Source organism: Triplophysa rosa, linkage group LG18 (genome assembly GCF_024868665.1).
Source record: "Triplophysa rosa linkage group LG18, Trosa_1v2, whole genome shotgun sequence".
In the NCBI taxonomy this organism is placed as follows: Eukaryota; Metazoa; Chordata; class Actinopteri; order Cypriniformes; family Nemacheilidae; genus Triplophysa; species Triplophysa rosa.
Window position 1 is genome coordinate 20568629 of NC_079907.1, and position 27571 is coordinate 20596199.

The 27571-nt window shown below is 37.4% G+C and overlaps 2 protein-coding genes across 2 annotated transcripts; both read left to right on the top strand.

Moving 5' to 3' along the window:
- Positions 1-21: 21 nt before the first annotated feature.
- Positions 22-12404, top strand: si:ch211-136m16.8 (uncharacterized). The gene is made up of 6 exons (XM_057358257.1): positions 22-7640; positions 7902-10085; positions 10164-10371; positions 10530-10621; positions 10727-10812; positions 10992-12404. The coding sequence occupies exons 1-6, from the start codon at positions 7584-7586 to the stop codon at positions 11053-11055; spliced, it is 2691 nt and encodes an 896-aa protein (XP_057214240.1). The 5' UTR covers positions 22-7583; the 3' UTR covers positions 11056-12404.
- A 201-nt stretch (positions 12405-12605) lies between these two features.
- ppp4cb (protein phosphatase 4, catalytic subunit b) lies at positions 12606-22589 on the top strand. Its single transcript, XM_057358258.1, has 9 exons — positions 12606-12748; positions 13712-13914; positions 14011-14062; positions 14188-14238; positions 15721-15822; positions 20538-20711; positions 20898-21024; positions 21140-21329; positions 21754-22589. The coding sequence occupies exons 2-9, from the start codon at positions 13817-13819 to the stop codon at positions 21881-21883; spliced, it is 924 nt and encodes a 307-aa protein (XP_057214241.1). The 5' UTR covers positions 12606-12748; positions 13712-13816; the 3' UTR covers positions 21884-22589.
- Positions 22590-27571: the final 4982 nt, after the last annotated feature.

Consider the following 27571-nt stretch of genomic DNA (forward strand, 5'->3'; position numbering starts at 1 on the left):
GGATGGTCTCGCTCACATCGATGCGAGAGCCCATTATCCACCGGATGAGATCGATAAACTCCCCAATGGGTCGGTCCCTGAACTCGGGCGCCAGACACCGATGGGAGCCATCATCCAACCCCATCACAAAGTACGCATTAAGTGAGCAATCATCCAAGCTCACGTGATGGCTCAGTTCCAGGAAGTCCTCCACGTATCTCTCCAGAGGACCATCCTGGCTGAGGTGGTACCTCATATTGTCCTCTAGAGAGTCGCAAGTAATCCATATATCAGTCTGGTATTCTGTAACATTCACTGATGACAGACGAATCCACGAGGAACAGGAGGTGAGTGAAAAAGGTTTAATAAACAAAAGGTGATAACAGGAACCAAACTGGGTAATCAAAAACATCCACAGGAACAAAGAGGGTAATCCAAATGACATCCACGGAACAAACAGGGTACCACACCGAGCAAAATCTTCCACAGAACACGGTAACATATTACAATAATACCAGACAAATAACTGAACCAAGAGGAGAACTTAAATAGAACAGATAACAAGGTGAAAACAGGTGATGGGAATGAACTAATGAGGAACAGGTGAAAACAGTCAATGATGAGGGAGCGTGGGAAAAGTAACGTCCTTGGGCATAAACGGGGGAAACAAGACTAGGGACCAATGGGAGTGTCACATTTATAAAGAAGTCAACCAATTACATTCAGACTTAAGTTAAATATGAATTAGTACACAAATCCCATCAATTCAAGTCACTGATTAACCCCCTAAAAAAGTATGACTGTTCCCCAAAGGATTTTTCTGACAATCAATTTGGTAACATCCAATTAAACACTGAAAGCATACTTGGCAGATTCAGGACCTCATTGTTGAAAAATATAAATTGGGAGAGGGTTACAAAAAATAATCCAGGGCATTGAATATACCATGGAACAATGTAAAGACAGTAATCAACAAAGTGAGAAATATAGGCCACAACAGTGACATTGGTAAGACCAGGACATCCCACTAAAATTGACGTGCAGAATAGGAAAAAACTGGTAATGACGACTGCCAAGAGGCCTGCAGCAAAATTAAAAGAATTGCAACCATTTCTGGCAAGTACTGGTTGCTCCTTACATGTGACAACAATCTCCCCAATTCTTCATATGACTGGGCTATGGGGGATGGCAACTTTTTATAACTAAAATAAACATCCAAGCCTGGCTAAAATGAGCAAAAAATACATTTAATCTCCCATAACCATGTGGAATGATGTTATGATGCCAAATCAAACTTTTTGGCCATTACACCAAAAGATATGTTTGGTGCAAAAAAACACAGCACATCACCAAAATTACACCATCCCAACAGCAAAGCACGGAGATGGCAGCATCATGCTTCGGGGCTGCTTTTCTTCAGCTGGAACTGAGGCTTTTATCAGGGTGGATGGAATAATAAATAGCTCCAAATACCAGTCAATTTTGGCCCAAACCCTTAAGGCTTCTGTCAAAACACTTAAAGTGATACTTCACCCAAAAATGAAAATTCTGTCATCATTGACTCACCTTCGAGTTGTTCCAAATCTGTATACATTTCTTTGTTCTGATGAACACAGAGAAAAATATTTGGAAGAAATTGACTCCCATAGTAGGAAAAAATACAATGGTAGTCAAAAGTGCCCCAGAACTATTTGCTGTCCTACATTCTTCTAAATGTCTTCTTTTGTGTACAAAAAAAATGATAAAGTATTTTTTCCTACTATGGAAGTCCATTTTTATTTTTGGGTGAAGTATCACTTTAAGATTAAGAAGAATTTCACCTTTCAGCATGACAATAACCTGAATGAATGACCTCCAAATCAACAAAGGAATGGTTTCACCATAACAAGATCTAAGGAATGGTTTCACCAAAACAAGATCAAAGATTTTGAATGGCCCAGCCAGAATCCAGATCTAAATCCCAGTCTGCTCTGACAGTGATGGCTGCTGCCCTGCTGTGTGTCTGGGCTGTGCACTGTTCGTCTGCACCAGAGGCTGTTTCTGAAGCCACTGAGTTCCCTGCTTCATCAAAGATGGCCGCTTCTGAGGCTGCATCCAAATACCCCCACTTGCGGTCTTTGCACTTGACCACTTGACTACTCTCATGACGTATTTCCTGTTTTAGGCCCTAGTGTTCTAGTGTGTGTGAAGATCCCAAGTGAGCATGTAGTATTTCTAACCCGATGGGACACACTTAGCAAGTGCAAACATATAACGTTAATTAATGTGGTGTTTCTAATTATGTGATAAAAAGCAGTTTTACAAAACACAACTCACCAATAAAATGTGTAACACTACGTTTTACTACGAAATTATATGTAATATCTAATTATATAGTCAAGTCAGATTTATTTTTATAGTGCTTTATTTGTATTGTATCAAAGCAGCTGTACCCAAAAAAGCAAAAACAAAAGAAAATCACATGTTAGTCAAACATAGAATAAATAAATATAACTTTTTATTCTTATTGTTATTCACTTAAATATAGTGAAATATTTATTTACTATAAATAAAAAAGATCGAATCATCCTCAAGGGCTGTGTGGCTTTAAGGGGGTTTTATAGGTTGTGGTTAAAATAAAATAAAAATGATTTTTAAAAAGAAATACTTGCAAATAGTTAAATGCATTGAACAATAAATTCCACAACCTTTGTATGGTCTGTGCTCAAAATTGAAAGGGACAGTTCACCTAAAATTGGAAGTAATGAAATTATCAAATGTTTTAAAAATCACAATACACTTGTAATGCAAGGTTTATGTGTTTTTGTTTTTATGACATTCCTACATCCCAAACACATCTACAACTAATAGAATTGGGTGTGTTAGGTTTAAAGTGTGATAATATCAAGCAAATAATCAAACATTGATAATAGTCAATTGTATTGGGGGCACAGGGGGACCCCCGAATAAAATTCTGCTCAGGGCCCCGTAAAGGCTCGAGCCGGCCCTGACTTTGGGAGTAACAAAACTTAAAGGTTAGCAAAAAGAAAAAACAGTTTGAAAAAGGAAATATCAGTGTATATAAAATATAAAGCGTCGCAATTTTCAGTGCTTGGACTTTTGCTGACAGCTTGGTTTTATCCAGTTCCATTAGGATTTTCTCAAATGCTTCAAGCGTGTACTTGAGGTCTTTATGATTGTTAAGATTAAGGGCATAAATGAGTCCAAAAAGCATCCCACATCCAAGGGTAACACTCACACACATTCAAGTGCCATACCAACATCTGTAGGTTCGTCTTCAGGATCAACACCTTCTGACCAAATGACGTAGATTGTTATTGTTGTTGTCTGTACTGTACAATCCCAGATTTAGCCTCTTTACTTTCATAGTCCTGGAGGATAAACAGGGAAGAATAAATTTTGTCCCAATGCCAATCACAGTGTTATAAAGCATGTTGTTTTGCAAACAAACATGACAATTTATATATCGTCGCTGTCGGGCGGAATCCTCGCATCTCCAAAACCATTATTTTTCAGGAAATTAAAAAAAACTACATATTTTTTGAGTTATTAAACATTGTATCGTTAAAGTTGGTATCATACCTTATATTGCTATCATATACTGTTGTGTACCAACATTAACACAACATTTCCCCAAAACCATGTTTAATCGGAGATACAAGGTTTATGACTTGGGAGCAGGGAGATACGAGATTACGCTGCCATTGATAAGAATGGTACGGACACAGACGTCGCTGCTGCCAGCAGTGTTCATCAAAGTCTGCGGTCACGTTGAGCCTTTTGACAAGAGACGAGGCTTTAAAAGCTAATGAAAGCTAATGATTGTGGTTACATACATCTTCCTAAACTCTATTTTAAACGTTAGAGCTATGAGTGATGCAATACCAAAATAAAACGTTAAACAGGCTGTCTAATATAGGCGGAAATTAATCTGCACGCAAATAAAGTCGGTGGTGGTGTTGAGCCTCTTGACAAGAGAAAAGGCTTCAATCGTTAACCAAAGCTAACGACTGTGGTTACATACATCTTCCTAAACTCTATTTTAAAAGTTTAAGAACTATAAGTGATGTAATACAAAAAAACGATGAGCTTACTAGGCTGTCTAATAGGAGGAAATTAGCCGAATCTGCTCGCAAACATACCTTCGTGGCTCACGGGCTTCCTTCTGCACCGAAGAATTACAGCTATCGATTTTTAACAAAACAGGCCTACTCAAATGTATCTAACCGAACTATTTTCACTCGTTATTGTCTAAAAAACGTTCAATCAGGAGACGTAATGCCGAGAGGCTCCCGCGGAGTGAAGAAGAGGTGGAGTTAAGAGACTTCGTTCTCAGACAGTTGAAGTGTCCAATGGAGTTAAGAGATTTGATCTCAAGCTATTTTCAACACTTTAGATTGGTTAATAATTTGTAAAAATAACAGACCCACATGGGGACTAACCAATAGCATCGATTTGTGAAAAAATATGAAATTGACCAAATTTGGACATACAGTAGGAGGTTTCCGCCCGACAGCGACGATATGTAGATTCATTAAAATGTATATTTGTAAAATGATGGAACATTTTTAGAAAATTCACAAAACCTCAGAAAGCCTTCACAAACCATCCATTTTGCATAATCACTCATCACTTTAGAAAAATGCAGATAGCCCGCATGCTTAGTTGCACAGGTTTCATAAAATGTCCTCAACTCACCATAAATACCCTTCAAGGCTACTTTTGTAAACCTGCAAGCCAGCAAACCAACCTAAATGCATTGCGATTCTTCCCAGTGCAATTTTGGGTTTCTAGAAAACAAAACATGAAATTATTCCGAAATTTACTATTTACGTTTAAAGGGCTAAAAAAGACACATAAATAAAATTTAACTTGCCTGGCAGATTATCTCCTGAAAATGTCCCCGCATCGCCCCCAGACCTTGTCAGAGAAGCGTTTAGTGACTGACTCCCTAGAGACAAAGCAAGTCGGTCGCAAATGCAACAACTGCAGGGGCATGTTCTCGCAGTGAGTGCACAAACTGTCCATGAACGATTTCTGAGAGCGCTTGAAACCCAAGCACTCCAGGCATCAATCGTGGCTGTCGGTGGGAGAAATAAACCAGCCGCACCCAGAATTACAGGGGCGAAACAAAATATTAACAGCCGTGCGGTGCTTTGTAAGAGGCTAGATAAGAAATATTGTCATGAACGTGGGTGGTGAGGACAAGGACAGAGGACCCAAGTGCAGACAGCGGGTAAGGGGTTAACAAGACAGACTTTAATTATAACTAAAAAAATACAAAACAAAGACCCACGTGGGGGAACATAACAAAACATAGCAACAAGGACAGGGACTAACTAGACTAGAAATAATAACAACACTTGACATAACCACAATAAACTAAACTAACTACAGAACAGTAACTCACCCACATGACACAAACAGAACACAACAGAACAATGAACCAGCACGAGACAGAAGACACAAGGGCATAATAAAGGGGATAAATCAAGAGGGGACAGGTGCAGGACATGAACTATTAACAAACAATAACGAGACGAAAGGGCGGGAACAGAGACGCCACACCGGAGAGTGGAAGACCAACAGGGACAAAACGTCACTCTCCACATAAAACAAGAGGTTCTATCATGGTTCTGCCACTAGGTCAAGAGAAGCAAGACAAGGTGGGGCAGAACCATGACAAATATGCTCTCTTAGCTCTTGTGGTTATTTCTGCCGAAGCGCCCAGGGGATAGGGTGACCACCACCTAACAAACCAAATGTGGGACAGGATATGTAATTATTTTGTTAAGACATATCCAAAAACCACTTGCACAGTGTGATATATTTCATGCAGTTGTATATTTACATTATCCCAAATGTTCCCAAGAATGTGCAAATCCAGAGAAACTCCTATTTTAAATAATGGCTCGTCCCTTGTCTCTCTTGTAATTGTCGCAAATCAGTGACTTAATATCCGTATCATCAGTTTCCGGTTGTAGAAACTACGGCAACACACAAATGCGGAAATGGCAGTTATGGATCACGATTACTCATTGGCGAGTGAAGAAAATCCTAAAAAATGTAAACGTAGGCCAAATGAGGCAAGCAGGCTTATGGACAAACGTAGGAATAAAACAAGGATTAATATCGGTGTGGCGTTTTCGAAATGGAGAGAGCTTTGCGACCAACTTAGACTCGACAGAGACTCTGCTCTCGCATGTGTTTTAATAGACAGGTAAGCAAATTTTTTATTGTAAAAGAAATGGTCATGCACAGATTATTTGAATAGATATGAATGCAGTTACCCTATGAAATATAGTATATGTCTGTATTTTAGTTATTACTATTGTTATAGGTGTTGTTCGATGATGCCGTATGCCATCGTGTAATGTTAAAATGTTCTACACATGCAGGTATTGTTACGAGTTCGTGGGTGGTGAGACAAGAGGACCCAAGTGCAGACAGGGACGTGAGGGGTTAACAAAACTTTAATATAAATACAAAGACAAAACAAAAACCCACGATGGGGAGAACAAAACAAAACATGGCAACAGGAACGAAGACTCACTGAACTAACAAGACTAGACTAATAAAACATTACATCAACTAAAACTAAACTTACTAACAAAAGGAACTCACCCCCGTGACACAAACACACAAGCAATGGACCAGCACAGGACAATGAAACATGAGGACTATATAAAGGGGACGAAATCAAGAAGGAACAGGTGCAGGACATGAACTATTAACAAGCAATAACGAGACGAAAGGGCGGGAACAGAGACGCCACACCGGAGAGAGGGAGTATTTTGGAAGGCCAAAACTGTCTCTCTCCACATAAAACAAGAGGTTCTGTCATGGCTCTGCCACAAGATCAAGAAAAGCAAGACAAGATGGGGCAGAACCATGACAGAAGCCCCTCCTTAAGGAGCAGCATCCTGATGCTGAAAAAAAAAACCCACGTCAAACCAGGGTCACAAAGCCAAACGCAAAGTAAAGTGAAGCGCAAAGGAAAAACCGAGTGCAAAAGCACTGGTGGCTGAAACGCAGAATTAAAAGGGCAGTGCAAATGAACTAGTGGGTACTGCAAAGGAAAAGATGTTTTGCAAAATCATTGCTGCTAAAGGGTTTTTTTTTGGAAAGTACTTTCTTTTTGTTTGCAAAACTTTTTTGTTTGCAAAACTTTATTTTTTTTTTGCAAAACTTTTTTTTGTTTGCAAAACTGTTTTTTGTTTGCAAAACTTTTTTTGTTTGCAAATATATGGGTTTGCAAATATATACCCTACTTTGACTCCATAACAAACCCCTAATATCATCAGTCGAACATAACGTTGAAGTGACTGACAGAAAGGGAACTTTTTTTCTCACCACAAACCAACTCTATGCGAGCTCTTTAGCTCTTGCGTTGGCTTGGGTTTTGACACTTCACACCATGAGTCTTCCTTTTTCAAAAACGGACATATGAACTACAGGAACTAAACAAACACGAGCACCATCATTCAGAAGCATATCATTGTCTTTAAAACAATTCTTTTCATTGCGTGGTTGTAAACGCTGATAGTGCTTTAATGGTCTCAGTTGAGGTGTTCTTAGGAAAACGAGTTTCTTGAGCATCAGCTATGGACACTTCTGAAGTACCAGTGAACAGCATTGGGCGCACTATTTGGACAGTTTGGGTGAGTAAATGTTGGCAGTGATGGTATGTTGTTCTATACACTACAGTGTTATAGTATTAGAATACATTAGGCTGCATTGAAATGTGTGTTTATGATCAAATTGTTTACATTTGTGTCATATAGGCTCCCTGGTTTTATTCCTAATGTAATTAATTTTCTCCCTTTTTTATATGTGTCACATGAACATAAATATCGTATAGTTTATTCAAATTAAAATTATACTGTTAATTCTGTCTTCTCTGAATTATTTTGCTTATGTAGGGATATCTGACAGGGGCTGTGGCAAGATATCTTAGACCGGAAGTTACAAATGAAGGAAACCAAAATGTTTATTCTGCAGCAGATGATACTGTCCTCAGAAGTACAACAAAGCAGGTAGACAGACAGCTAAAGGAAGTTGCTGAGAAAGAGCAGGGGGAGAATAATTATAATCAAAATGAAAAAAATACTGGAGCGGTCAAATGTTTATTGCCAGAGGCCAGAGTGGTGAACGAAGACAACAATACACTTGATTTTGACACCACAATTAAACAAAGTTACAATGCTGCAATGTGGTGCCCTGACACCGATCACAAGCAAGAGGGTGAAATTATAATTCCAGATGTTCAGGAGAATATTGAAAATGAACAAAAGCAAACAAAATGTGACATACATATGAAAAAGGAAGCATCCGATGGGAGTTTGGCTAAATATGCAAGCAACAAGAAGAGAGGGATTAAAACAGAACAAAAGCTAAAAGAAACTGAGGACATTGAACAGAAAGATGGTCACAGTGAAGATACAAAAGAAGAAAGTGATCATTATAATGAGGATGATGGTGAAACATGTGTAATGAAAACAGAAGATTACGTTGGCACAGAAGTAACCACCCAATCTGTACTTTATGGACGAGATCAACAACAGAAAAAAAAGATAAACAAGATGGACTATATAGAGACAGAAGACACCAGGACAGAATATGCCAAGGAGAAAATGGTTTGCAAGGATCAGGAGAGAGCTGAAAATGATAATGATGAAGAATCTGAATCACTAGAGAATGAAGACGATTTGCTTGCCAAGCTGGTCTGTTCAACAGAGGATGAGACAGACCTTCCAAAGCCATTTGAGATTGAAAAGCTCAGAGTAAAGGAAACGTGTTTAGAAAACATTAAAAATGAGGGCATACAGACACCAGAAAGGCAAGAAGGTATCTTTTCTAAAAATGTGGTTGAGATGCCAGAAACTAAAGGTACAAATGAGCAGGATAAACAAGGGCATGAACAACACAAGTGGCAAGACAATTGTGAATTAGCAGACGTTTTTGGTAAGAAGGAAGGACGTGAAAAAAGACTAGAGACGGTAGAAACACTGCCAAGGCTTTCAAAACAAACATTGGAAGAAAATGTTACATTCAATGAATTAGGCCCGAAAACAACTACAGAAGTAAATGAAGGTGTAAACGAAACGTTTGATGCATCAGAGGACACTATGCAGTCAGATTCATTAGAATTCATTAGGACATTAAATGCATCATTAAATGATATGTTAGTGGAGGCAACTGAGATTGAACAAGATCTTAAAACTCCAATTTCATCCATGAAATTAGGCACAAAACAAATTCAGACACTGAAGGAAATGGCCAAGTTCACTCTCAAAGAATATGCTGAATTAAGAACTAAGCTGCTTGTTGAAACAACAAAAAGAGAGATGGACTCGGAAGAGAAAGCAGAAGACTTTATGACAGCCAACCAAGCAGACGATGAGATTTTTGAGCTGAACATAGAAAAGGAATGCACAACAGTGGACACAATCCGAGAATCACTGAAAAAAGGAAAACGGGACTCTTCAGTTGAGATCAATGGAAAAGATCTTAATGCAGAGCATACACCAGATGTCACAGAAGAAAAAACTGAATTTATAATGGATTTGCAAGATAAATCGGAGAGCATGAAGGCAGAGGTCCGATTGTTAGGTGAAGCAGATGCATTGATGACTGTAGAGAGTTTAGACGAAATGATGAATCAAATCTTGAAAGAAACAATAGAGATGGAAAATAAATTCATACAAGAAATAGAACCTTCATCAGAAACAAGTTGTAATGTTGAATTTCAAAGGCCAACTTCAAGTGCCCTACTGTTGGAGGATGAAAGGGGGTTGTTAGGTGATACAGTGGAGAGTTTGGTAGAAATGGTGGAAGCAGGGATTTACGAAGCTGTAAATAAGCAAAAGGATCAGCACAATGTTAGCTCTCCAGAGTGTGAACCAACTGACGCTGATAGAGATTTTAAGCAGTTAGAAAAGAACACAGTCGGAGAAACACTATTCCGTAGCAATGACGGCATGAGTGAAATCAACCGACCTGGGCTGAAAAGAAGATTTGATGACATGAGCAAAGATCTTCCAAAGGTGAAGGATCACAAGTCTCCACTGGTAGAATGGTCAACTACAGCTGATTTAAACGTACAGGTAATGCAAAACATTTCATTGATTAAATAAAGATGTGATCTTAAATAGTCCTGAAATTGCTTCGTCATTTATTCTCAGCAATCATCGCTGGACTTTAGTGTTCAGAAGTCTAGAATTGCTGTGAAGAATCCCTTAGTTCGGCCACCAAAAGACCCCAGAAAGCTCCTTAACAAGACCTCAATGGAACCATCACTCCCAAAGCCTCCACCATGTGGCCTGTTGAGGGGACGTCATGGAGTTGCAGTTTCTGTACAAAGTCAAGGAGTCATCGGCTTTAAACTCCCAGGTAGGTTTAGAGAGAGCACACTGCAACGGGACATGATGCAGGATAATTTTATTGTCCCACCTTAGGGTAGTAACTACTGGTTTGATTGAACTTCATTTGAATCACAGTGTCAAAGGATATAGTATGGCGTTTTTCCCCTTGATTTTTTGTTCAATCAGGGATGGTCGCTGAGCTGCCCACACTGAGGAAAACAGAGTTTGGAAGAAAAGTAAGAGAGGAAGAAAAGGCAGAGAGCACACAACAAAAGGAGGTTAGTACAGATTGAAACATGGCAATGTTCATGCATAATCTACTTTTTATACAAATCATGTCATTTATAAACTGTAGATATATACAGTGTTATTTTTATACTCAGCAAAAATCAGTTGCAGAAACAGAGAAATCTGTCAAACAAGAGCAAGCGTCACTTAAGCCCAAATGGACGCCCCCAAAGCATCCTGGGTAGGATTTATAATACAGATTTATTCCCTTCATTTCTAAATTATTAAGGCAATACAGTACACACTTTTTCAGAGTTATTTTATTTATATTTTAACATCTGTTTAAATGCACTACAATACACACTGGCCCATGTTGTTGTTGTACATGTTATGTTTGTTTATATAGTTTGTTTTATGCAGGATGGGGAGTCCCTTGGTGATGGCAGAACTCAAAAGCAAACTCAAAATGCCTCTAAAGGAGTAATACATTGATACATTCATTATATCATTCTATATTTTTGAAGGCAGAAATGTTTTGTATTTGTCAATTATTCTCGCTTTGTAAACTGATAAATAGGAAGTGTGATTGTAAGTCTCAAGCCTGTGTTAAGTTACACCACTTAAGTTACACAACGTTCTATTCAACTTCCGCAATTTTATTCTAATGTTTTTGCTTATTAAAAAAAAGTGTGATATTAAAGGGATACTTCACCCGAAAAAGAAAATTCTGTCATCATTTACTCACCTTCGAGTTGTTCCAAATGTGTATACATTTCTTTGTTCTGATGAACACAGAGAAAGATATTTGGAAGAATGCTTATAACCAAACAGATCTCAACCCCCATTGACTCCCACAGTAGGAAAAAATACACTGGTAGTCAAAAGTGCCCCAGAACTGTTTGCTGTCCTACGTTGTATTTGCGAAGGATACATCTATGCTGCCTTCAAAAATGCCCCTCTGTAGAAGTGTCACCCATCCCGCCTTGGCTGCTCCCGTTGCCAGAAGTAGATCTTGGCTCGCAAGAAATTGTTAATGATAAAAATAAAGTAATAGCAAAGTGTGGAGTGGTTAAACAGTGTCTTGAACAAAATGACAAAAATGTGATCAAAGTTTTCACTGATGGATCCAAAGATCCCGAAACTGGTCGAGCTTCAGCTGCTGTATGTATTCCACACTTTAAAATTAAAATTGGTAAAAGAGTTTCTGATCATGTTGGAGTGTATTCTACAGAAATGGTAGCCGTTTTATAGCTATCAGGTGGATGGAGGATGCTCGGCCAAAGAATGTGGTTATGTGCTCAGACTCTTTCTCTGCATTATCAAGTCTTATTAGTGCGAGATCATCGGGACAAGACATCCTATATTAAATTATTTTATGTATGTTATGAGTAAATAAGTTAGGATGTAAGATATGTTTCTTGTGGGTACCAGCACATGTGGGTGTGGAAGGAAATGAGGAAGCGGATCAGTTAGCAAGCATGCTCTGAACTTCTCTAATAGAAATGAAGATCCCGCTTAGTAAAGATGACGCAAAGGCCAAAATCAGATCAGCAATTAAAGGGAAATGACAAGATCTTTGGAATGCAGAGAGTAGAGGAAGACATCTATATCACATTGGGAATCAAGTGGGAGGTATTGGTAGTAGAAGAGAAGATGCAATTGATATTCCCTATATAGAATCAGCAAACATGAATCTGGGAACTGTAGTTTTTGCAGATCATCAGAAACAGTAGAACTTGTTCTGCTTATGAAAAGTATAGGATGTCACTGTTGGAAGAGTTAAACACTTAAAACACTGCAAAATAATGGATCAAATACTTATCAAATACACTGCTCTCTAATGAGATTCTTGAGAAAGTTAAATTTGTTGAATAGAATTTAGAAGGTGCTGGGGTCTAATCTTTTTTTTTTCCTAATTATTTGTAATATTTTGTTTCTCTCAAACACTCTGTTTAACTATCAACGTTCCACACTCCAGCCCAGTAGGTGGCGGGAATTTACCAAATGTTTGTTTGCCAACCGACATAAACTCGAAAAGAAGAAGAAGACGAAGGCGGTGCTTGACGCCGGTAGAGGGAGGTGGTGGGAGAAAAAGACAGATGAGGACCTGAAAAGCAAACTGACGCCGATGTTCCGATTTACTTTAGCCTTCGCAGGTCTTTCTGAAGTTATCCAAGGTAGGTGTCGCTTATAATTTCCGTTAACCTTATTGCGTTTTGGGCGGTAAAAGACTATATTAGCCGTTAAATCTAGAGATAAGCTCGATTTTCAGGCCTTTAGCTGCTCTGGCTAGCTAGCTCGCTAACGTAATTCCGAATCGACTCGCCTGTGGGTGGAATTTGTGGTCGAGTTTGACATTAAGAATGTTAATATCTGAGCGATTAATGAGTGTCGGTGGTTTATTTATTGTTATTTTCCTACCCCATTTAATAATTACGTTTTTAGAAAACTTGTCACAGTCAAATTCTGATCACGATGGTTTTGAATGTGGATGAAGAAGCTGAGCTAAATGGTTTGCCTTTAGATTTGAAGTAATTAAGTTACATGTGATCGAATCTTACAAAATTAGTTGTACCTAAGGTCTTTTTATATAAAAGTTACATTTATACCTACTAGAAGACTGTTCAAATGTTCAGCTGATGTCGACACTAGAATGAACTGTCACCCCAACATGAAGTCCACTTGTGTGTTTTATTTCAATATGTTTGTCTTTGTCTTGGTTCGTAGAACTGTGTCAAGTGTTAAATGCTGCGTTGTCTTAGATGCCTAAACTAAGTTAATTGCCATTGTCCTCTTACTATTTTTACGCTTACTAATAATTATTTCTATTTTCCATTTATCCAATATCCATTTATTTTGAGCAATCTTTGTATCTTTTAAAGACTGTCATTGGCTTTAAAATAACATTGCTTTTTGTAAAGGAACTGTTTCATGGCTACTCGAACTCTTGGCACTGGTTAAATGTGACGTTTCTTTTGATGACTAATGTTGACTTGTGCATCAGTTGAAGCCATTCCTGTACATTAACTAAACGATGCCCTTAATGACATAATCATAGTTTATGACTGATAACATTTTTATGGCATGTTATATATTGACTGTGCTTATGTCAGTTGTCTTTTTTTTGTTGCATCAAACAGGTTGCTGACCCCAGATTCGTCCACAGTTTCTCTTCGTATGCCATACTGTGTTTGAAGGAGTTTGTGTCGCTTATATTTTTCGTGAACCTTTTTCTGCAATCTGCCATGGGTGACATGAGTGATCTTGACAGACAGATCGACCAGTTACGAAGATGTGAACTCATCAAGGAAAATGAGGTGAAAGCCCTGTGTGCCAAGGCCAGGTATAAATTGCATAATCTCTGTGATATGAAAAATATGAGCCTCTTTTGCATATATAATCATGAGTTTATACTACGCTGTGTCTGTGTGTGTTTCAGAGAGATTCTTGTAGAAGAGAGCAACGTACAGAGAGTGGACTCTCCTGTTACAGTAAGTATATATAAAACTAGAGGAATGTGAGAGCTAATTTTTTGATACATTGTAACCTGTTTTATTTTTTGCGTAAGCTATTAGTTTTATCATGCCTGTGTATAAAATTCTGTTTCACTCTTAAGGTGTGTGGTGACATCCATGGGCAGTTTTACGATTTAAAGGAGTTGTTTAGAGTAAGTCTGAGTTCTCATACTTGAAAAAATGTGATCTGCTAATGCAGTCTTTTAATTTTTCCCCACATCATCTGAAGGGATTTGCATTACACAGCTTGCACAACTTGCTTGGAGCAACATTTGTAATGTGGCATCGATCCATATCAAACAAAAAGTTTGATTGATTTCCATTTATTATTCACATGGCAATTTCCCACCAGTGTAATCAGATCAGTGGACCAGATTGACTTTAAAGTGATAGTTAACCAAAAAATGAAAATTCTGTCATCATTCACTCAGCCTCATGTCATTTCATACCTGTATAAATTACTTTGTTCTGGTGAACACAGAGAAAGATATTTGGAAGAATGTTAGCCATTTTCAATTTTGTGGCATCATTGACTGCCATAGTAGGAAATCAAATACTGTGTTTACTACAGTTTATCAATTTACTACAAGGGCACTCCAATTTCCTAGCAAATACTACAGTATTTTTTCGTCTGTGTGTTCAAGTTAACGGGACTTTTATTTTGACGGGTCATCAGGAAGACGCTTGAGTTTTAGTGTGTGCTTGACGATAGCTTTATTCAAACAGTAAAATGCTCTGAGCAACTCTGGATATTAAGTCCATGTGTTTATATCCTCATACAGTGCAGACGCAGACAAGTCCTCGACCATCACTCGTGTAGTTTATTTCATCTGTGCACCTCATTTACTCAGACATGCAGAACAGCCAGGTGAAATATTTAAATAACAAGAGTCCACGTCCGCATCTAGTTACATGGACTCAGTGCGCTGCGCCATTGATTATTCTCACACACAAACAAGCACAACCACGACAAACGCAATTCACACAAACACGTAGCTCTGTCTAATGCACCTATTCTTATTATTCTAAGCACTGAGCGATTTGTTTCGTAGCACTGTTATTATTCTTTTTTCAAGTTACTTGTCCCGTCGGGCAAGTAAAATTCTCTCTCACTTGCCCATACAAAAAATGCGTTCATGTCGAGCCCTGGAAATATTCAAAATTTGGTTGATTTGACACGGAATGACCCTATAACCAAACAGTTCTTGGAGCCCATTGACTCTCATAGTAGGAAAAATTACTTTCAATTTTTTTTTCACACAAAATATATTTTGAAAAATGTACAGTAGGACGGCAAACAGTTCTGGGGCACTTTTGACTACCATTGTAATTTTTCCTACTATGGTAGTCAGTGGGGTTCAAGAACTGTTTGGTAACAAGCATTCATCCAAATATATTTCTCTGTGTTCAACCAAACAAAGAAATGTATACAGGTTTGGAAAAAGTAGAGCGTGAGTGATTCATGACAAAATGTTCGTTATTGGGTGAACTATCCCTTTACAAAATATGCTTACTGGTTGTTGTACTGGAATATATTGACCAATGAAAATGAAGTAATTAGCAATTTGGTAACAGGTAATACAGTGATTCATGGTTTATTATAAAACAATACTTAATCAGTTGTTTTGTTTTAGGTAGGAGGAGATGTTCCAGAAACAAACTACCTCTTCATGGGAGATTTTGTGGACCGAGGCTTTTACAGTGTGGAGACATTTCTGTTACTTCTTGCTCTTAAGGTACTGACATCCATGCTTTAAAGGCACATTATGTAAGATGTTTGTATTAAAATGTTCAAAAACCACTAGCACAGTATTATCCTATTATCCCAAACCAACAATGTTTGAATCTAAAGAGATTACTGAATGAATAAATGGTAAACACAGCTGTTTTGCCCCCGAGCCTGGAAGTTAAGACGTATACAGTTAGGGACATAAATATTTGGACAGAGGCACATTTTTTGTTATTTTAGCTGTGCATCAATATGTTTTCGAGTTACAGTTTTATAATAGATATTGTCTTAAAGTGCACACTCTCAGCTTTATTTAGAGTGTATTCACATCCAGATTAGCTGAAGGATTTAGGAATTACAGCTCTTTAATATGAAGCACCCCCCTTTTTCAAGGGACCAAAAGTAATTGGACAGTTGAATAAAAAGCTGTTTTATTCACATGTATGGGCTTTTCCTTAAATAATTTTGTCATAAATGAAGCATGTTAAAGGTCTGGAGTTGATTCTACATGTGGTGTTTGCATTTGGAAGCTGTTGCTGTGAACCCACATCATGGGGTTCAGGGAGATCGCCATGCAAGTGAAACAGACCATAGTTAGATTTTAAAAACACTACACATCCGTCAGAAAGATGCCAGGAACATTAAGAGCGGCCAAATCAACGATTTGATACATTCTAAGAAAAAAACAACACACCGCTGAGCTCAGTAACAAAACAATCCTGGGCGTCCATATGAGATAAAAGTGGTGGATGATGACATTATCCTCTCCATGATGAAGAAAAACACCTTCACAACGAAACAATAACGAATGTTTCATTATTTGTTTATTTAAATGATGTTGAATGAAAAAAACGTTCCTAAATTGCAACATAATTAAAAAAGCAATAAGTTATCATTTCACTATATCATGTTTTTTATAAAGTAATGTGTGTAAACAAAACAAAAAAAGCTAATAGAAAGCAATGGACAAAAAGTAGGCTACAGAACGCATTTGATCTCACGCAGAGCAAACGAAAAAGCAGACTGACCATATTAATTTATAGAACATACATGGGCTAAACAATCGAGTCCGCATGTGATTATGATGTTAAAGGCGGGGTGTCCGATTTCTCTTAGCCGTTGTTGATGTTCAAATCACAAACACACCCCTACCCCCATCTTTCGCTTTCGTCAGCGCTAGGCTAATGTCCGTCCTGTGCACTGTGCACCTTACTGCTGATTGGCTACAAGGTTGTTTTGGTACTCGGCCCGACTCAGTTGTCTAAAGCATAATTTGGATATCGGTTACCCCGCCTTTAATATGATTTTGCATTTTCTTGTTGAGGAAATGTACGCATTATGCTTGAATGAAAGTCGGCTCAATGTTTGTGAACAATAACTCTGTTTGAGGAATCTGTGCAAACTCTGCATGGGCACACAGATAACAGTGCTAAGCGATCACGTTTATTCAAGCGCTTTTTTTGTGATAAACATTATAATCAAAGAAATGACAAAGTTCTGTGATTCTAGATGCTGAGACATTCTCATCTCCATTTTATTCTGTGTGCTCAAGATGCATTCACTGCATTTACAGCTCATTGTGCCATCAAATAACGTCAATCCATCTTTTTTGAATTTTGAATTTAATTATAAATATCAATATTTTTATATTTTAAGTAATTGACAACATAACTGTATGTTGCTTTAGATCAATATCTACTTTTCCATTTTATGCCTGCATTCCGCACTTCTGTCCACATTTTCCGCATCGCGGCAATAAGAACCCAGTACAGTATGGTTACGCATGGCTCCAGTGAAATTATTATTATTCCACTTTGATATGACATAGTTTGCGTAAAACCTACCCGTTTTCCTTCTTCAAAACACCCGCACAACTCGTCTTTCAAGTGGTCATTTCTGAGCATGCTGCTATTGGCAATAGGGCTGCAACTAGGGATGGGCGATATGGCCCTAAAACTCTATCACGATAATTCCTGGTATTTGTTGCGATAACGATAAAAATGACGATATATCCATAACGCCATCCACCGCTGTTTTTTGCATCAAGTGATAGTAGCTGCATGTAGTCTAGACCCTCAGAAAAACAAATATTATCAAAAAATAAAACTTACCCCAAATCAAACAGCTCCTAAAATGTACCTACAGTATTTTTATAAATATAAAATATAATAGTGAGATTCGACTTCAAAAGGTTGTAGTAAAGAAAAGTTAAATGAACTAAAGCTCAATAAACACATCATGTCATACCTAAAGCTGGATATATTCTATTGTTGGGTGGAAACAATCGATCGCATCACGCTGTCAATCACTCTCTCTTGAACTGTGTGAACCTTCTCTTCTCACAGCAACATACACTGAATCTGTCTATGACTCGCGCTACAGAAAGAGAACAGAGAAATGCGGATAAAAGAAATCTAATTAAATAATCCATGCTTTTATATGCACTCATATACTTATATGCGCTCATAAACGTATTTAAAATAACGTAATACAAACTCGCATTTGTACTGTATGTAAACAGGCAGCAGTGCTGTGCGCGCTGTGTCGCTATGAAAGCACATGTGGGTGAGAGCTGCGCATGGGACGCTCCATTCATCCTGTATATAACAGGCAAGAAATCATATTAAACAATTTGCGCACGCGCGCATAACATCTAACGAATGTTTAAATAAATACTTTTAGCCAAACTAAATGTTGTGGTGTAACGTATTATGACTATCAACGAATACTTAACAAATGAATTAAATAAAACGAAAGTGAAACTAAACATGAACTCGGATGCATCTACAGTGCCAACCTAAACGAGATTTAGAGCTTTTAGTGCAAACTCTTTCTCAGCTTCACGTCCGCCCTCCGCTATACCCGTTTTCGCTTCACATATGAGCTGTGAATGGGTCTCACAAAGAAATACGTCATCAACTAGAATTTATCGTTTATATCGCGGGAAGACTAATTCCTATCGTGTGGGGAATTTCTACCGGTATATCGCAAACGATATAATATCGCCCATCCCTAGCTGCAACTAACGACTAATTAGTTGGGCTTTTTTTGATTAATCGATTAATTTTATTTAAATATTAATATAGTAAGGCTGCACGATTATGACAATCATTATTGTTATATTATTCCTCGATATTATAATTGCGAATATTATTGTTGATTAAATAAAGTATGCTTTAAAATGTTCTGCTATAAAAGCGCCGCTTGCGCATCCATTGTCCAAGCACAATAAACGTGTGAACCAATGAACAAGTGTCATTTTTAGTCATGAAATAAACTGTTTATTAAGTTTAATGTACCGCAGCCGAGTGAGCAGTTTGGGAACCCCTGTTGATACCTGTTGGAAACAAACACATTTAGGTGCATTCCGGTGAGATTGTATTTGATTCCGCTTGCATTTGATTCCAGTGCAGCACTACTGCATGTTAACTTGAGGGCGGATCTAATCCACCAGTTGGCAGGCATTGTTCAAATGCGTGACATGTCTATGTAGACTGAGTGCCCAGTAAAGCCATTCTCATTGACATATTCTGCAGTAATTGAATGTGACTCATTAGTGCTGTATGTTAAACGACTGTCACTTCCACGCATTGCCACATCGTATGTCAAAATCATCATACACATATACAAAAATCTTTGATCACCGGTCCTTATACAGGTATAAGCCTATTCAATGCATTATGCTTTTTGCTCAAAAATATTGTTTTTCAAAAATTATTCTGTTACGGAAAGCAGATTGCATATACTGGGATAATGATATTGAGATAATTTGTTCATACTGCACAGTGATTACCAAGAAAAAAAATTAAATGGCACGCCATGTCCAAAAGGTTGCCGACCCTGTGCTATGGCAAAACCTTCATAGAGCTGTGCATAGGCAAATGCCCACACCCTCAATGAACTGAAGCATTAAAGAAGAGTGGGCCAAAACATCATCATTATAAATTTACTTTATTATCATGAAAATTCCCGAGGAGGCTTGAAGAACAGTGATAGAAAGATGCATTTGATATAAAGCTGTGCAGTGATAGAAAATAGGCATTTCCTGCAACTACGACTGTGTCCCAATTCGGGGGCTGCGTTCTTTGAAGGCTGCATTTTAAGACCGATTGCGTCACAGCAGAGCGTCTGAAGGCTGGTAAGGCTGTCCCGGTTCAAAGGTTGCTTCAAATGCAGCCCCAAAATGCGACCTTATTTCTGCAGGTTTTTAAGGATGGCGCGAATGTATCATTCACAAACTTGGGTATCCCGAAATTCATTGCGTGCCTGTAACGGCTTAAAATTTTTAAATAATCATTCAAAACTTCAGTTAAATAAAAATCTCTTTTGGTGTGAAAGCTTTCATAGGGATCCATTGTTTCAGGTCCATCGCGTCTTAAATTTGCTTCGCTTTTTCCTGTTCAATGTGAAAGGGCTGTTCGAAATCATAGGTGTATTCGACAGCATGTAGCGTCGTATGACATTAGAATATATAGAGTCATTTGAAAGCAGTTACACTAGTGATTCTTTGTTATACGCAATCGATCTGTGCAGTGCAGGTTGTAGTTGCATCAAGCATGCCACCCATCATTCCTTCTTTACAGCATCATCAAGCTTTGCTTTTTGTTTTGTGGCCTCTAGCTGAGAAAATGACATATTGTGAATATGGAATGGATTTGTTGCCATTTTTAATTGAATTAATTCAATGAAAGTTTTAATGTAGATATGCTTTGGCTTTTGCAGGTACGTTACCCAGACAGAATAACCCTGATCCGAGGGAATCATGAATCCAGGCAAATCACACAGGTATACGGGTTTTATGATGAGTGCTTAAGAAAATACGGCTCCGTTACAGTATGGAGGTACTGCACAGAGATCTTTGACTACCTGTCTCTCTCGGCGATCATTGACGGCAAAGTGAGTTTTTGTTTGTTTTGATAGTTGATAGGCCTTTATTAAAAAGGTTTTTATGTTGCCATTAATAACATGTTTTTTGGTCATTTTTATGAACTACGTGTACTTTTGAACTATTCCTTTGATGATTGAATGAAAAATGTCAACAAAGCACAGAAGTTGAATTGTATTTTACTTGCAACACCACAGATATTTTGTGTACATGGAGGCCTCTCACCTTCAATCCAAACTTTGGACCAGATTAGAACTATTGACCGGAAACAGGAAGTGCCTCATGATGGGCCCATGTGTGATCTTTTGTGGTCTGATCCTGAAGGTAAAGGTTTTTTTATTATTATTTTTATTATACACAAATATAATAACTGCAGCCATATTACTAGTGCTTTAAAGAAAGCAACTGAAAGATTTAATAGATCTCTCCCTTGATTCAGACACCACAGGCTGGGGTGTTAGCCCTAGAGGAGCTGGCTATCTTTTTGGCAGTGATGTTGTGGCCCAGTTCAATGCTGCCAATGACATCGACATGATTTGTAGGGCACACCAGCTTGTCATGGAAGGGTACAAATGGCACTTCAATGAGACTGTTCTCACTGTATGGTCTGCTCCAAATTACTGCTACAGGTGAGTTTTGTAACATGGCCGTTAAAGGAGAAGTTCAGTTCATTTTAATCCATAATTGAATCAAGCTCATGCCATCCTAGGTGTAAATGACTTTTTGGGCCAGACACAATAGGGCTTCTTAACAGGGATACTATTAAATGTATTTCGTAACAAAGCTAGGAAGAACACGTCTTTTACCTCTGTTAAATTAAATTAATGGAAAGAGTTAAAAAAAACTGAAGGAAGATTATGTGATATGGGTAATAAAGAACATTTCTATATTAAAAGATGATGCAATTAATTGTTTTCAAACCTCAAACGTGTATATTTGTTTTTTACTAAACATTGAAAACTGGTTGTATTGATCAGTTGTTTCTCACAAACACTAAACAGTTTATTTTGTAGATAATGCCCTGTTTGTAACTGTGTTTTATTCTTATAATAGATGTGGTAATGTAGCTGCAATCTTGGAGCTAGATGAGCACCTGCAGAAAGAATTCATCATATTTGAAGCCGCTCCACAAGAAACAAGAGGCATTCCCTCCAAAAAGCCAGTTGCAGACTATTTCCTTTGAGATTCCTTTGTCCTTAGGATGCAAGCTCTCTCAACAGGAAGCGTTGCGCTGTGTACTTTAATTTTCTGTGTCTTTATGTTCCTTCCCAGCTGTCTTAATTGTCTTTTTTCTCACTCTGTAACATTCTGTTTTTTCTACCTTCATTACTCTTATCATATTTTATCTTTGCCATCAGGACACATCCTTGACATTATACTCTCATACAGCGCTGTGAAATCTTACTCTTTGTACGCTGTAGTTATAGTCATTACATATGTGAATACTGTAGCAGTAGAGACAGTGGAACGGAGTACAATGCAGGCTTGAAGGTGTGACTGCTGGGAAGACAGTTAACCTGTTCCTCAGAATGCTGTTTTTGGAACGGCAGGTTTAAACTGTTGAACATGGAGTATTTTTCTTTACATTCTCCTCTCATTTAAGTTGTATGTGTGAAAGAATATGGCAAATTTTTTGCATTGGTTACAATTTAGTTATTTGAGTCATAGTTTCACAGCTTTAGCTTTTTTTTTTTTTGAAGGACAGAACAGAGATGCTGCTCATCCCTCAATGTAGTTATATTTATGAACATTAACACTGGAAATCATTTGAACACAAAACAAATTATAGAAACAGAAAATGTGCTTCTCCCTCTTGACTGTTCTCTCTGTATAACTTACCGTTGCTTTTTATTTTTAATTAGTGAAAATAAAATGTACTTTTATATAAACAAGAAGTGACAATTTGTCTTTCATTCACACGTTAATTGAATGTGTTGAATTACTACATTGTTTTCTGGAATACTTCGATTGGCCCATTGTGGCATTCCACGCTCAAATATTATTTGATTTACATTATGCAGACAGAGTATAAAAACAGGCGGTAACAGTTTACATTGCGTGAATTTGTTTGTTCATATTATCACTACATAATGCACAAGATATTGTTACCGTCAATAGGCCACAAGACAATTTATTTGTTGAAATCTGAAAGCCAATGAAACGATACCGTTTTATTTATTTATTTTACATTACTCATTCAATTACATTGTCATGATCAACGCAACAGTCACAAGTCATCGCGTTTCAAGTGAATTTATTGCAACATTTTTGTTTAACAACAAATATACAATATAATATTTTACATTACTCATGTCCTTTTCATAAAATTGCATCAACGTCATATGCATACATGAAGGTTTGATTATTACAATTCAAATCCTCTCATTACTGCTAAAAGCCATCGTTCAATATTACTATTAAATTCTATCATAATGCTGTAAGTGAGTCTGCCTGTCGCAACATTCGTTACTCCACCTCAGCTAACACATGACGTACCAGTTAAGTAATGTATTGATACTTTTTGGTAATTTCATGATTTACCAGCTGGCACGTAATTTCATTACCATTAAATGACCAGTTCATGACGTTGCCTCCTGATGTTACAAGATAACCAAGGACGGTCCAGTTATTTACCATATTCGTACTATTTTGGTAATTACATGACCTACGGGTAACGTAACGGGCGCATAATTTCATTACCAATAAAAGTTTGATTAACATGAATGATTTACATGCCGCTTACTATTTAAAGGTCCAGTGTGTAATTTTTTGAAGATCTATTGACCGAAATGCAATATAATATACATAACTGTGTCTTCAGAGGTGTACAAAGAGCTTACACAATGAAGCGTTATGTTTTTATTAACTTGGAATCAGCTATTTCTGTCTACATACACCGCGGGTCCCCTTGCATGTAAATCACCATGTTCTGTCAGTCGTCTAAGGCCCAATCCCAATTCTACCCCTTACCCCTACACTTTCCCCTACCCCTCCGTTTGGCGCGTTCACGTGAAGGGGTAGTGGTGTCTCAATTCTCTTTTGGTTGGAGGGGTAAGGGCCAGATAGCCCTTCAAACGAAGATTTTTCAGGACCTCACTTCAAACGAAGGGATAAGAGAAATTTCCAACATGGCCGCTCACTCGAGCAAGCAGACCCATAAATGCAAGTCATTTTTGCCATTAATAAGGATTTTTATGACAATTTTTCATTTTATGTATGTTACATTCAATCTTGTGTTAGTATTTACGGTGATGTTCTTTTAACGTTTGCAAAAAAATCGCTAAAGTTTGCTAGCGGACAGCACTGATTGCACGATACTAGAAAATATATTTTTATGTCATATACCCGGTGCATCGGCGCATGTCCTCTGACGTGACGAGCTAGCAACGACGTATATGGTGACGTATAACAGTGTAGTAGTGGTGTCCCATTTCTTAGCGGAAAATGTGTAGCCCTTACCCTTGCCACTTTGTTTCAAGAAGCAAGAGGAAGGGGCGAGGGGTAGAAAATAGAATTGGGATTGGGCCAGTGTTTCGAACGGGAGGGGGAGGGGTGGAGTGAGCGATTGGTAGTAATTAGCAACCTTGCCGCTAGATTTCACTGACTGGACCTTTACATTTTTTTAGTCAGGACCAGTGTTGGGTAAATTACTCTGAAAAAGTAATTAATTACTAGTTACTAATTACATATTCGATAATGTAATTAAATTACTGTACAAGTTACTCTCTTCAAAAAGTATTTAATTACTAATTACTTTCTATATCCTACATCAACCTTGATGAGTTAAGTGATTCAAGGATAGACATGAAAGGGCTCTTTTAATTCATTCAAATAAATAATATAAAACTACATAAAGTATTATTAATTACAAATGTGAGAATTATACATTAAAGCACGGATTTTAAAGTTAGACTTTGAATTTTGATGTCAATTCCTCTTCTGCACACACACATATTACACAAAGTATTTAGTTTAATTACATCAGAAGTGACTAATTAAATTACAGAACAAATAAGAGTAATCCCTTACTTCACTTTTTCAAGGGAAAAGTAATTAAATTACTTAGTAACTAGTTACACCCAACACTGGTCAGGACATTGTAAATCTGTTGATTAAATAAGCCAAGAGATATTTAATACGCTACATGCAGGCCACTCTCTGCTGTATGGGAACCCAACTAGCCAAAATAAGTACACTTTTAAATGAAACAGGAAACTCAATATTCATCTACGCTCTGCCCAGGGTCACCGAAATCTCAGGCACTGAATATTTCAGAACCAGTGTTGGGTGTAACTAGTTACTAAGTAATTAGTTACTGTAATTTAATTACTTTTCCCTTGAAAAAGTAAAGTAAGGGATTACTCTTATTTTTCTGTAATTTAATTACAGTTACTTCTGATGGAATTAAACTAAATACTTTGTGTAATATGTGTGTGTGCAGAAGAGGAATTTACATCAAAATTCAAAGTCTAACTTTAAAATCTGTGCTTTAATGTATAATTCTCACATTTGTAATTAATAATAATACTTTATGTAGTTTTATATTATTTATTTGAATGAATTAAAAGAGCCGTTTCATGTCTATCCTTGAATCACTTAACTCATCAAGGTTGATGTAGGATATAGAAAGTAATTAGTAATAAGTAATTAAATACTTTTTGAAGAGAGTAACTTGTACAGTAATCTAATTACATTATCGAATGTGTAATTAGTAACTAGTAATTAATTACTTTTTCAGAGTAACTTACCCAACACTGTTCAGAACACCGGAAAAGTGAAATTCCTGGATTCGTCGCCTAGATGTAACTTTGTGACATAATCTGCCTGTTGTGGTCTTGTCGTGACAACACGTGTAGCTGAAGTATATAAGCGCACGACAAGAAGTATTCTACAAAAGGTATTTAATGATAATCCGCAGAGCAGAAACCACACGCAATACATAAACAACACCGGACAAAGAAATGGGGCAAAACACAGGGCTTAAATAACAAGGGAACATAATCAGGGAGAACAGAAACAGGTGTGGGGCAATTAACAACCAAGGAAACTGATGAATGAACGCTGCCGACAAAGTCCAACAAAGGAGGGAGTCCTTTGAAATTACATGTAGTTGTTTTCCAAGCGCAATGCAAGCCCTCCATCTGACTCCAGAACTCAGTAAAGGTGATTCCTTCCTTTTCCACCTCTCTAAAAACATTGTGAGAAAAAAATCCTTACAGTATTTTATATTTTCTTGACAATCAGCAAAACAAACTGTTAAAATTGTAGAGAAAACACTACTATGTCCCCTTTAAATATTAGGTATTTAATTAGGTGCCAAAAAATATAGAAAATATGAGAACCAATTTGAAGTAATCCTAAAAAATTGTTAGATGAAATACCAATCATGTAATACTAGTACATTCATACTGCCCATGTTTAATGAAAATCTTTGGTACTGAAGAGTGGCATGTTCAGGAGAGTGGTCCTGCAATTACACAACCGTAACAGTAAAGTCAGTGGAGCTCGTCATCCATACATATTTGTTATGACTTATTATGAACTGGTGTCATTCGTATAAGACATTTTAAGTGATATAAAACTAATTCAGGGTCATTATGAAATTACGTGATACTACAGTGATGTTCATAAGTGTTACTAAGACAACCAGAACTATCACATTCTTACAACATCAAAGAAAGAAACAGACGGCAAATCGAAGTTGCTGGCAGTGTGGAGGCTATATTACACCCATATATTATGTATATATTTGTTTCAATGTTTAGGGTACACACATAAGAGCCATAGGTTACGTTCAACCCATCCTCCGCTGTGGATAATAGTGTCACACACCGCTTTTAATTACTGACTTGAAGCAATAAATTGCTTGTTCTCAAATGACAAGACAGATGGCATTACTAGAAAACTATGACTGTGTCATGTCGGTATACTACTCAAAAGTGTGAGTGTGAAGAATGAGCATTTCTCCACAAACCTACAAGCCACAATCATCCCTAACAAACAGAGAACACTAAAACAACAACAACAAAGAAACCCACCCTTTGCCGGCTCTCTTGAGGAACGTGAAGTGAAGACAGATATTGTTATATGATGTTCCTAGACAATTTCTCAATTAATGTATTCAATTAACTTGAAGTAGTGGTAAGGAGAAAAGACTTTGTGAGTTTACGTTTCATGAATAATGAAACTATATCAAACATCAAACTGTAATTGGACAATATTTTAATTACCTTTTGAAATGTTAAAGCATTGTCTGTCTTTTGTCAAATACTTATATGTATAATTCAGCAAATAAGAATAATGAGACGGTAATATATTATCAACAAAAGCCATCTTTAAACTGCAGAAGTTGCATCTGTTATGGCTTATTACAAATAGGCCTACTGTTTATCCCGTTATAATAAATGAGTCAGACTTGCATCGTATCTGCACTCCTTTGTTAAACTTCTGATTGGCCATTACGTGCAAGCGCTGTCTCTGAGGTGTTGTAATGCTCAACGCAACCATTTTAAATTAAGCTGTATACTGTACAACGTAATAAATTCATTCCTTAATAGAACAGTTTGACAACGCGCTGTGTGACTTTACCTTGGTGACGTTTATGATTAATGACGTTACCGCTGCGGCTGCCTCCACTTAACTTCAGAAAAATGCACGCGTTCGGTTACACAAATCTTTTAAATAATTTTATTAAACGTAACAATATAAATGTGGCAAACAGTTATTTTGTTCTGTTTATTAAAACCTAATACAAAAACATGTCAAATAAGGTAAAAATTAACTTTACCATTTTATTAAACAATCCATAAAGCCACACAGGAGTAATATACGCGTCCGCGACAGTCAGACGCAGGTTATATTACGACAGTGT

Excerpts from the sequence above, each read along its gene's own strand:
- ppp4cb (XM_057358258.1), top strand. The coding sequence starts at position 13,817 with ATGGGTGACATGAGTGATCTTGACAGACAGATCGACCAGTTACGAAGA. Across the intron at positions 14,239-15,720 it reads ATTTAAAGGAGTTGTTTAGA|GTAGGAGGAGATGTTCCAGA; the intron begins GTAAGTCTGAGT and ends GTTTTGTTTTAG. Across the intron at positions 21,025-21,139 it reads TTTGTGGTCTGATCCTGAAG|ACACCACAGGCTGGGGTGTT; the intron begins GTAAAGGTTTTT and ends CCCTTGATTCAG.
- si:ch211-136m16.8 (XM_057358257.1), top strand. The coding sequence starts at position 7,584 with ATGGACACTTCTGAAGTACCAGTGAACAGCATTGGGCGCACTATTTGG. Across the intron at positions 10,086-10,163 it reads CAGCTGATTTAAACGTACAG|CAATCATCGCTGGACTTTAG; the intron begins GTAATGCAAAAC and ends ATTTATTCTCAG. Across the intron at positions 10,372-10,529 it reads CATCGGCTTTAAACTCCCAG|GGATGGTCGCTGAGCTGCCC; the intron begins GTAGGTTTAGAG and ends TTGTTCAATCAG.